The 12,371-nt window shown below is 39.2% G+C and overlaps 1 protein-coding gene across 1 annotated transcript in view; it reads left to right on the top strand.

Annotated features, from left to right (window-relative positions):
- The window catches only part of LOC143171960 (myocyte-specific enhancer factor 2C-like), a 206,023-nt gene that overhangs the window by 177,817 nt on the left and 15,835 nt on the right, over nucleotides 1–12,371 (top strand). The window contains exons 11-14 of the mRNA XM_076361146.1: nucleotides 8,020–8,192; nucleotides 9,464–9,487; nucleotides 10,386–10,512; nucleotides 11,405–11,540. Coding sequence (XP_076217261.1) covers nucleotides 8,020–8,192; nucleotides 9,464–9,487; nucleotides 10,386–10,512; nucleotides 11,405–11,540 — 460 coding nt within the window. The remainder of the gene's footprint in view (nucleotides 1–8,019; nucleotides 8,193–9,463; nucleotides 9,488–10,385; nucleotides 10,513–11,404; nucleotides 11,541–12,371) is intronic.

Here is a 12,371-nt window from a genome sequence, read left to right as displayed (position 1 = left end):
GTGCCCGTTAATTCCAAACATCGTGCGCGTCCCTTTCGCACAAGCATCGAAAACATTTCCACCCTTGTCACTATCGTTTTTGGTGCTTGATGCGGCAGGAATACCCATTCAATGATGGCTAAGGGATCCTGGGTACCCTTGGTGTCCCATTGGCCTAAGAGGCCCACTGCTTGTCGGGACTGATTTAGGACATACAAGTTAACTCCCAATCCTTCAATTACGCATTGTGCTTGCCTTTCGGTAAGCGCCTGTGATATTTTTTGTAGCGCTTGTTTGGCCTCTGTCGTTAATTCTCGTGGAGATGTCAACTCAGGATTACCCTTTAACAACTTGAACAGTGGGTTTAACATGTCATTATCTATTCCCAGCAATGGGCACACCCAATTGATAGTCCCTACTAGTTTTTGCAAGTCATTCAGTGTTTTAATGTTAGATTGCAAGGTTATGGGTTGGGGCTGTATTGTATGTTCTAAAATCTTCCACCCCAAGTACTTCCACGGGGCTTGCACTTGCACCTTTTCAGGAGCTATTTGCAAGCCGTATGTCTTTAACCCCTGCAACATATCTTTCATAACTGTGACGAGTTCCTTTGGGTCTCGTCCGGCGATTAAAATATCGTCCATGTAGTGATAACAAATTAAGTCAGGATATTTGTTTCTTATGGGCGACAACGCACACGCAACATACATTTGACATATTGTGGGACTGTTTTTCATGCCCTGGGGCAACACCGTCCAATGATATCACAACCTAGGCCCTTGATGGTTTACAACTGGGAGAGAGAAGGCAAATCTGGGAGCATCTTCCGGCGCTAAGGGAATCGTGAAAAAGCAGTCTTTCAAATCGATAATCACAATGTCCCATTGACGAGGTATCAATGTCGGTGAAGGCATACCTGGTTGCAATGTCCCCATATCTTGAATCACGGCATTTACTTGCCGTAAATCATGTAGAAGTCTCCATTTACCACTTTTCTTTTTTATAACAAACACTGGGGTGTTCCAGGCGCTGGTGGTGGGAACCAGATGTCCTTGACTCACTTGCTCGTCCACCAACGTTCGCAACGCGTCGGCCTTTTCCTGTGATAGGGGCCACTGATCCACCCACACTGGCTGATCGGTGAGCCATGTGAGTCGAACGGTGGGCCGAACGCCAGTGACCCCCGCTAAAAATGTTGATGCGGATCAGCAGTGCCAATCACTAGTCCCCAAGTGCTCAAGACATCTCGTCCCCACAGGTTTAACGGCACAGGAACCACAAAAGGTCGAATAGTTGCAACCTGTCCTTCCGGGCTTACAATCTGTATTAAGTTGGCACTCTGCCTGGACGTCGACAGGCCTCCGATTCCCACTAGCCCTGTGTTGACCGGGATGGTTTCCCATGATCCAGGCCACTTTGCAGTACTGATGATAGTAACGTCTGCCCCTGTATCTATCATTCCCTTCACTACCAGTTGTTCCGGTTTGCTGCCTTTATTCTTTAGAGTGCAGGTCAAAGTGGGCTGAGTTCTTTGGACAAGCTGAGTCCAAAAAATATTTAGTTCACCTGTGGACCCAAATCCACCAGCTCCCCGGGAAATAGGATCCCGATTACGAACCATACTCTTAAAAGGAACTAGCTGTGCAATCCTACTTCCAGCTGCAATAAATACTGGAGGAGAGGGGGTCCATAGCAACGCTTGCAGCTGTCCCGTATAATCAGTCGATAACCCCAGGTAACACAAACAAACCCTGCATAGTAGCACTGGACCTCCCCACCAATAGGGCACTCAGCCCCTGGCCAAGGGGGCCTCTCACATTGAGGGGCACCCTGTGCACAGTCTGATCGTTTATAGAGAGATTGGTGGCTGTGGAGACATCCACTCCGGCACTGCCGATGGTTCTGGCCTTGAGGTGATCCAGGCCTGCTGAGACAGCGGTCTCATGGGGTTTTGGGGTTGGGGATTTTGGGGTGGCATTTGTGTCGGTGCGCGCCCCCACCTCGCGCTCGACTTCCCGTTTCCCGACAAGGGTCGACCGCGGAGATCGTATTTCGACCGGCATTGATTAACATAGTGCCTCCCCTTGCGGCAGCACGGGCAAATACCAGGGGGCTGCTGAATTCCTTCCGATCCTCCCTTCTGTACAGGATTCTCAGGACATTGCCGTTTAAAATGCCCCGAGTTTCCACAGCGGAAACACGCTTTGTTACCGGGACGCAAGGCAGCGGCTAAACAGGCTGCAAAAACCTCATTCTTATGTGTAATTGAACCCACATGATTGCACGCGTCAAGCATGTCTATTATGGTCGGATTTCGCAATGTCTGTAAGACTCTTTTACAGTCCTCATTGGCATTCTCTATAGCCAATTTCATAAGCAATACCTCTTTGGCTTCAGGATTTTGTATTTGTTTTTGAATAGCTTCTTGGAGCTTGTCGATAAAATCCATATAAGGTTCGTTGGTCCCTTGCTTAATGCTAGTAAAAGATTTTACCGGTCGTCCTGTATCAGGGACCTTTACCATTGCTTGAAACGCAAGGTCTGCTGATTGTCTTAAAATTTCAGGCACCAGCCGTGCCTGCAGTTGCGGCGTATTGACAGGGTCCTCCCCCATTAACTGAGCGAGTCCCACGCCCCGTAGCGGGTCTCCCGCTCGCCGTTAAAAGCAGTAGCCGAATCAAGGGGAATTCCCTTTCGTTTTAGCCATGAAAGCAATAGGCGGAGGGTATAATCATCATACTTAATTCCACACTTTTCTAACAGCTTCTTAATAGTACATAGTATAGATTCCTCCTCCTTAGTTAGTTGCGATCCCATTTTAAGTTTCCCAGCTGCTCACCTCTGCTCCGATGAGGCGATGATTCAAAGTTCCGGCTCCAGCTCTTTCCTGAGACTGCTCTGTCTCCCGCTGGCTGTGACTCGTTCAGCTGGCTCCCCACCGGTGCTCTGTTCCAGCATTTTCGCCCCACGTTGGGCGCCATTTGTGGGGGTGAAAAGCGGCACGGACTCCGGCAGACACGGCAACCAAAGACCTTTATTGCTCTTTGTTAGCATCTTTTATAGCAAGCAGAAGTGTACACGCGCTACCTGCAGCTTGCAGATAGGTTATAGCCTTGTGTTCACGCGCATCTATGCTCTAGCAGATTGGCCCGTTCTTTCTGATCATGCGAAATGCCCTCATGGTCTTTATCTTGTTTTTCTCCTTCCAGCTGCACATTCCTTTCTCCGTTGTTTTCTGCTTAAGTGCCTTGTCATGCCAGGTGGTACAGTGTTTGCTCATTAAAATCAAACTCAGGAATGTCCGTTAGTGAGATTCCCATCCCCACAATGGGGTAGGAAGGAAGAGAAATAAACTTTGCTGTCTATCCTATCCTGAATAAATTTGTGCCTTATTCTTACCCTTAAATTCTTACAATACAGAAGTGACCATTTAAGATAGTTGTACTTTAATTTGCAACATAGTTCAAATAGCAGTTTTCCATTACTAGATTAATATTCTGTATTAATTTTTATTGACTGACTAACTACTGGTGCATAAAAATAGCTTTTCTGGATGTGAGTTTTTAAAAAGGGATATCATAAGGATTAATCATGCGATCTGTACTTGGACAAAATTCTCTCTGGAGTTAATGGCACTTGTGCCTAATTGCAGTATATGGGAACATACCCAAGAAGAGCATTCTATGCTTAGAAAGCATTTGTCTTTATATTGTGCCATTAGTCCAAATACAAAGTCTGGCACTGCATTTCATGACGTGCTGCTCCACTAGTTCTGTCTAGAAACAAGCTCTTCTATGTGTAAAATATTTTTACTCTTTCAGATCAGTATAGCAAACAACACTAAGAAAAATAATTTTCTCTGAAAACTTCCAAAATTGAAAATACTGTAAATTTTACAAATTCTGACATACACACTTTAAAACTTGTACATCTACTGGTTTTATTTTCATTATTGTACTGTGTTTACATGGCAAGGTTTTGGTAGCGGGAGGGGTTGCAGGGGTGGCTTCTGTGAGAAGATGCCAGAAGCTGCCCCCATGTTGGACGGAGACAGTTCCAGCCGGCTCCAAGACAAACCTGCCGCTGGCCAAAGCTGAGCCAATCAGTGACGTTGGTAGCGCCTCTGTGATAACATATTTAAGAAAGGGTAAAAAAATGCTGTGTTTTATACTTTGTGTGCATGTGCGCCTTTGAATGTAAATGAGACCATTCTCTTTGGTGGATTTATCTGAAGTTGGGACAGCTGCCTCAGAGCAAGCCACAGCTTTCTGAGTAAGGAGGATATGGTTTAAAGAGATAGTTTAAATGCAGACTTTTCTTAGCTGCAAGCCACATCCATGCATTCATCACTGATTTTTAAATAATGGTTTTCTATATCATTGGTTTAAGTTCCAAAGTCTTATATTCCAGAATCCATATTATACCAAAAGAATAACAATTTGGTGGCTGGAAGGAAGAATGGTTATTTTATGGCTCCAAAATGCTAGCTGGCATAATATTCCACGAACAGCAGAAATCCATTGGTAAAGAGAAGATTGCAGTAGTTCTTAAAAAAAAGTTGTAAAAATATAAATGTAAGAAATGTTATCACTATTCAAAATGTTTTACATCAGTAGGTAAATAATATTAAAGGTCTGAATAAAGTTTCTGAACAGTATAATTTGATAAGGATGCATTCTTTCTCTTAGTTTTTTTAATAGAAAATTATATTAAGTAAATCTTCTGTAGGAAACAGGAGTGTTTTCTTGTAAAGGTTTCTTTTCTCCAAAAATTGTAAGCATAAAAACAAACATATAGGCTACAGTGCATGCTGTTTCCTTAAATATCTTAGATAGTATATTGCAGAATTTTAAAAAACTACATTGTTTCTTCAAACAGCTTTATTTTCACACTCTGAACAAATGCTTGTCATAAAACAGATTTCACAAGGCAGTTTTACTTCCTTTTGGTAAAATAGCTCCTGTATGAAACCAGCACAAGAAAAACTCTTATTTTGCTTCAGTTTCTTCTCTTGATCCTTTCACCATGTCATAACTGTTTTTCCAGTCTTCAGTTTGTCAAACCGAAGTTCAGCTTTTAAAAGGCACTGTAGTTTCTAGGAAAAAAAAGTATTGTATATTTAAAATGCCCCTTTTAATCTCTTCACCTGTAAGAACACATAGCATTAATTAGAGCTTAAAATATAGCAAATCCATGTTGAGAGCAATTGTTGACTGTTGTGGTTTAACCCAGCAGGCAGCTAAACACCACACAGCCATTCACTCACTCCCCCCCACCCCCAGTGGGATGGGGGAGAGAATCGGTTAAAAAAAAAAAAGAGTAAAATTCGTGGGTTGAGATAAAGACAGTTTAATAGGACAGAAAAGGAAGGGAAAATAATAAGTGAGGGGTCTGGAGAACAAGTCTTATGAGGAGCGGCTGAGGGAACTGGGGTTGTTTAGCCTGGAGAAAAGGAGGCTGAGGGGAGACCTCATCGCTCTCTACAACTACCTGAAAGGAGGTTGTAGCGAGGTGGGTGTTGGTCTCTTCTCCCAAGTAACAAGCGATAGGACGAGAGGAAATGGCCTCAAGTTGCGCCAGGGGAGGTTTAGATTGGATGTAAGGAAAAATTTCTTTACTGAAAGAATGGTTAAACATTGGAACAGGCTGCCCAGGGAAGTGGTTGAGTCCCCATCCCTGGAGGTATTTAAAAGACGAGTAGATGAGGCACTTAGGGACATGGTTTAGTGGGTGGTGGTGTTGGGTCGACGGTTGGACTTGATGATCTTAGAGGTCTTTTCCAACCTTAATGATTCTATGATTCTATGATTCTATGAATAATAACGATGATAAAAGAATATACAAAATAAGTGATGCACAATGCAATTGCTCACCACTCGCCAACTGATGCCCAGCCAGTTCCCGAGCAGCAGTCACCCCTCCCCCAGCCAACTCCCCCCCAGTTTATATACTGAGCATGACGTCACATGGTATGGAATATCCCTTTGGCCAGTTTGGGTCAGCTGTCCTGGCTGTGCCCCCTCCCAGCTTCTTGTGCACCTCCAGCCTTCTCAGTCGGTAGAGCATGGGAAGCTGAAAAGTCCTTGACTAGTGTAAGCATTACCTAGCAACAACTAAAACATCGGTGCGTTATCAATGCTATTCTCATACTAAATCAAAAACACAGCACTATACCAGCTACTGGGAAGAAAATTAACTCTATCCCAGCCGAAACCAGGGCATTGACTTAAGAAAAATCGTACTAACATGAAATGGGAAATTCTTGCCAGTGCTCTGTTATTTTTGCTTGATAAGTGTAAAATACACTTTTTTTTAAATTAACTCATTTTGTCTCACTAACTGTAAGATATTAAGGAAATAAACAACCAGACTAACTATAAAGAATATTTTTGTTTAAAATCTCTGAATTGATCTGGATGCATTTAAGTTTTGATCTTAATTCTTTTTTCAAAGTGTTGGAAGATCATTATAAGTAAAAGCATAAGAATAAACAAGCCAGGGCAGACCAGTGGCTAATAGCAGGTACCCAAAGAATATGAGAGTTAAGCACTTAGTAATACTTCCCCTGTGTCCCAATCCTAGTTTTTATGGTTCAGGGTGTTCCAGAGCCTGAAGTGGTATTTTTGTATTTAATAGCCCTTGATCAATTTTCTTCATGAATTTGCTGATCTGATTAATACAATTAGTTAATGTGCTTGCAGATTAAAAATATGATTTAATGGTAGTAATGCTTGGGCATACTTCATTATCCAAACTAGAAAACAGATTCACTCTCATTTACTGTTATTTTTATGGCCACCTCATAGACTTTATTAAATTTAGTTCCATTATGCAGTTACATTCATTAGGGCTGTAACCCCCATTTCACATATGAAAAAAGTGAGATACTGAGTGCTTCACTGACTTTGGGACTACAAAGGAAATTGTGAAATTCCAGGGCTTCTAATTCATAGGTCTGTTCTGTGCTCACTAGCTCATCTTCCCACACTGTTTTTAGCTTGTGTGTTGCAGCTTTCTAGCTGTAAACAAAAGATTAGCCCAGAACAGAATGTCTTCCCTAAAATTTGTTTTCTTGGTATTTATATGTGAAATTTTTCTCTTTCTATATTAATTTTCATACTATTTCCTCACTATGACTGGGCAGTTTCTGTATCTCTCTTGACCCTGTAGTGACAGAATTTCAAGGCTACGCTAAAAAGTCATCTCTTTCCCCAAACTTTGTGAGGGTAGGAGATGAAATTAGATGGATTAAAAAGGGAGGTCTCATTTTTAGCGGGATGGTAGGTCAGTAACAGTACTGATATACAATTGTCAGTATTATTTAGTGAGAGAAGGAAACTCATTTCTGAAAAAAAAAAAAAATTAAGCATTTGCTTCTCAGAATTGTTATTGGGGCTTGCAGAAAGCAAAGAAATGAAGAATATGGAGGCGTATTCCAAATAAGGACATGCTCTGGCTCCCATTGACTTTAGTGTTGACAGAATCAGGTCCAAAAAGTGTGGGGAAAGAGAGCCAAAAACATTTAAGAATCTTCCTATTCCTCCCCCTGCCTTTTCTGGAAATTATAGCCTTGCTCTATTCATCCTTTGGTTAAAAACAAAACAAAATCATGAACTGGAAAGGGCTGTCAGGCAAGTCAGAATCCTCTGTACTTGTTGAGAAAACACAGCATAGCTTTGACTTTTTTTTAAGCCATAATATTGTCTGTCTTTCCTAATTCTCTTTAAGGCAAAAGTTAGATCTTGGCTCCTTTGAGTGCACAGTATATCATTGTGTATACTATAGTACTATAAATAGAGTCATATAATCAAGTTAAAATTCAGCACATCAGTGAAATGTCATCTGCCATGAAGGAAAGCATTTTAAGACCAGTTGTTCCAAATATGGCATGAGTTGTATTTTCCTATATAGATACATTACTTGATACATGTATTTGAATTTTTTATTTGAAATTTTTAATGTTCAGTCTTAAGAAATACCTTTGAGCTTATGATCCTTCTCTCTTTTTTTCTTTTTTCTTTTATCTTTTTTTTTAAACAGGAAATGGGTATGGCAACCCCCGCAACTCACCAGGTCTGCTGGTCTCACTGGGCAACTTGAATAAGAATATGCAAGCAAAATCTCCGCCCCCAATGAATATGGGAATGAACAACCGTAAAACAGATCTCCGAGTGCTTATTCCACCTGGCAGCAAAAATACAATGCCATCAGTGGTAATGCATTCTCAAAGCTTTTTTTCCCCTTTCAAATAAGAGATATTTAAGAATTTCAAGGCCTGCTAAACCTACTAAAATCAGTAGCAAAACATTTCATATTCTTGCTTACTTAGTCTTTCTATCTAGCCTTAAGGCCTGACATTTTGCAGAGCCTATTTGATTGCTTTTATGAAGTCATTTTTACCTCATTTTTCTATTGAGTTACAAAATGGGAACTATGTCCTGCACAGTCTAAACTTGCGCACTCTCCTTCCTAGTAGCTGGAAGAGCCTTTCCTGGATTTGTTATAAAGACTGCATTTAACCCTAAGTATTACTAATACACTATATTTTTCTTAAATATTTAGCCACACAGATTCTCAGAAGATGGCAAATTAACTACAAATAAATTAATTTGAATTCTATCACACTGATCTCCAAAGGCCAAATTTTATAATGATGAGAGGTAGTAAATAGATAGAGCAAGATAAAATGGGGCATCAGATTGCTGTATCTCCTGCCAGGATTAAAAAAATGTAAGCAGAGTAGTATGATAGAAGGTTGAACCGTTAAGGTGTCATGTGAGCATCTTTCAGTTCCCTACTGAAAGTGGTTACAAGTAAAGTTGTTGATTAGTGGTTGCAAGTAAGTCTTTCATGAGTGATTTAACATTAAAAGTGAACTTCATTAAAAAAATATCTTGATGGTGAATTTAAGTGATGCTATAAACACATTTTTCCATTATTTAACAGACATGCTATTAAAACAACTTCCAAGTTGGCTACTTTAACTTGATGCATTATAAATTAACTTTGAATATCTAACGAAACCCCCCATAAATGTGATGCTGTCTTCTGAGAGGATAAGTAATAAATAGTCTCCTACAGGGCTATACTCAGAATCAACCAAGGCGGTGACAAGCTGTCTTCATTAAATGATTTATTTGAAGGTCCTTAAATACTGATACTTTCCAAGGGATTCTGTGAATGGTCAGGTGTCCTGAAACCAGGTATAGCAACACTATCTGCAGCCACTGGGGTTGTGGAAGGAATAATTAATTCTAAGACAAAGAATTGTGCTGAAAACTGGATAGATTGTCTTCACAGTTGAGACAAACATCTCATTAAAAGGACAAAGAACAGATCTATGAACTGTTATTTTTCTAAGCTATGCTCAAAATATTTAATTTGCTACCCCTATCAGATGAAGCTGTTCATTAGACTAGAAAATCTGCACCCTGGTAAATATATACATTCACCAATTTTTAATGCTCCTTTCCTATGCTCTCAGTCCGAGGATGTTGATCTGCTTTTGGTAAGTGGTAGTGACCTTCATCTTAATAACGGGGAAAAAAAACTTCTTTTGTCTGATTGATATTTGTGTAGAAGTCGTGGTTGAAATAAAATAGAAAACTTTACCATTACTATATTATAAACAAAAGAATCATAATTTTTGAAATCTAGCAATATAGAAGACAAAGATGCACATTTTGCACATATTCAAACTATGCATGTTAAAATAAAGCTTTCCTGTTGTTGGAGCTTGGAGTTTTGCTAGTGTGTAATCTTGTGCTCTTGAAGATGACACAGCCTTCTTACATTTTTTGGTGGCTCTCTGGATGTTTTTTCCTGCCACTCACAAGATTGGAGTTCTTGAATGCAATTTTTACAGTACAGCATCTAGTGCCTCAGAGTTAAAGATAAATGTATAACTGCTTTGCTACCTAATACTCCTTGAAGTTTGTTTTGCTATTACAAAAAGCAAAGCAGGCAGAGCACCATCTGCTGCTATAAAGAGTTCAGTATTCAATTCTATTGGGGTGCCACTCACTGAATTAAGCATAAAATCCATTAATGCTTTCTTGTTTTTTCATTTGAATGAAAAGCAAAACAATAGGAATAGCATTTACATATTTCATCAGTTTTTCATACGATCTGTTTTTCTACCCACAATAAAAGCAATCTTACTTGTTACTAGTTCAGTTACCCAGGAGATACTGATGTAATGGGTTACTATGGTGACAATTGGTCTCTTGAAGGATTGTAAATTATAGAGTTGACAGAGTTCATGAAAGCCACATGTTAAATGATTAATTTCTAGAAATTTGTATCAGCTTGTATTTCTTATGCACAAAGCATACCCAGAAAGCTAATATACTTAACTGACTTAAAAGTAGTCAATAATATGTTTATTTTACTTACTTTAAATGAAGCAGAGGATAAATAACTCCCAGTCTGCTCAGTCATTGGCTACTCCAGTGGTTTCCATAGCAACTCCTACTCTACCAGGGCAAGGGATGGGAGGATACCCATCAGCCATCTCAACAACATATGGTACTGGTAAGTATCAGTGCAAGATGTAAAAGGTGGGGGAGGGAACAAGATGCTGACAAATGTCTGTCTCTGTAGTAATGAATTAGCTAATGATTGCTGGGCTAAACTGAAAAATTCATAGCTGATATGCTTTCACACTTCATTTACTTATTCTGTATCTGTCACTGACTTGAGGCATATCTATTTAAAAATAGATATTTTGTTTGAATGGAAAACTGCTTTGATAGCTTTCTTCCATTGGCTTTAATAAGAAATGCAACTTAAAAGAGACTTCTTAATCCTCTTAATACAACAGATAATTTCACCTAGGTCTTGAATACACCTTCCTAAAGTCATAAGGGTAGTGGGAGCAAGCGGTTTCACTGGTTTCAAAATGGAGTTCAATAAGTCTGTGGGCTATTACATAGTTACCTAGAAGGGACTAGAAATGAAGCCCCAAGACATGCTTTCCAGTTCCCATGCACATTGCTACTGTATAAAACATGTTGGTATACATATCAGATGCTTTTAGAGAAGATATGCATTGTTCAGACACAGGCTACCTACTAGGTTCTGTGAGGAAGATCATAAATGAAATATTACAATGTTTTTCAAGTCTTTGGCTCCATGAAAATGCATATATAGTTATGGTGGATATACAGGCTAAGAATACTTTAGATCTTTCAGATCCAGAAAAGCCCTGGTAAATTACAGAATAATTATTAGTGCATTATTTGATCCCAAATTAATGAGTTGGCTGAAGAGGAGAGTCTGTTTTTCCTAGTGCAACTTAATATGATTGGTGTAATTAAAATTAAAAGGCATATTAAGTGATGTGCAAATTATGATGCTAGTTATTGTTTAATTACTTCCTCCTTAATTCTCTTTTAATTATTGTCTTTTCTGTTTTCAAATCTAGAATATTCTCTGAGTAGTGCAGATATATCATCTCTCTCTGGGTTTAATACAGCCAATGCTCTTCATCTTGGTTCTGTGACTGGCTGGCAACAGCAACACCTACATAATATACCACCATCTGCCCTCAGTCAATTGGGGTAAGCAGTATTTACTTTAAACTATCATATTGTTCTACAGTGACTTCTGTATCCCCAGTAATCCCAAATCTGGAATATATCAAGATAACATATCAGGAAATATTTACTGTGTATAACAGCTCCATTTCCAAAAACTGAAATTACATATTTCATGAAAAGCTTTTCAGTTAGCTAAAATGTAATATTCTGTGTCCCTGACATTTTCTCAGTAGTAGAGATTACTGCTCATGTTTTGTTCTTCATTTCTTTAAATAGCATTTTATTTCACCACTAAAGACAAAACTAAACACTGTTGCTTTATTTTGGCCTTTATTCCTTTTATTTGCAGTTACTATAGCACAAACTTTTACAATAAAGTTAAAAAATTTCTAATTATTTTTAATCAGTGACATAATGATTTGACCTTAGATTAAGCCTTAACCTTCTATAATAATCATATGCTCCCATCTGCTCAGCTGTGACATACAAATTTCATTTCTTTCAAAATGTTTTATACAAGCAAATAACATAATTAGGCCCAAGAACCCAGCAGCCCATAAAACTTATTGTGATTTGCCTATGTTGAGGAGGACAGCCCTCTGGTGGCTAATTTCAAGATATTTCTTCAAGATTGGTGAAGCACACTGATAAATTATTTCAGTATTTTTTAATGTGTGAAAATTCACACAAGGAAATCACCTAATGAGTTATTGAAAAAGTAACCTATTGGCTAATTCAAATAAACTTTAAGAGTATGAATTTTCAAAAATCCTAGTATCTGCAATTTCTATTGAGTAAGATCCTAAGAATTCGCCAACACTCCACACTTAACCTAAGGTATGGCCAGACATG

Source organism: Aptenodytes patagonicus, chromosome W, assembly GCF_965638725.1.
Source record: "Aptenodytes patagonicus chromosome W, bAptPat1.pri.cur, whole genome shotgun sequence".
NCBI classification, from domain to species: domain Eukaryota; kingdom Metazoa; phylum Chordata; class Aves; order Sphenisciformes; family Spheniscidae; genus Aptenodytes; species Aptenodytes patagonicus.
The sequence above is the reverse complement of the archived record's forward strand: the minus strand, read 5'-3'. Positions and strand labels throughout refer to the sequence as shown.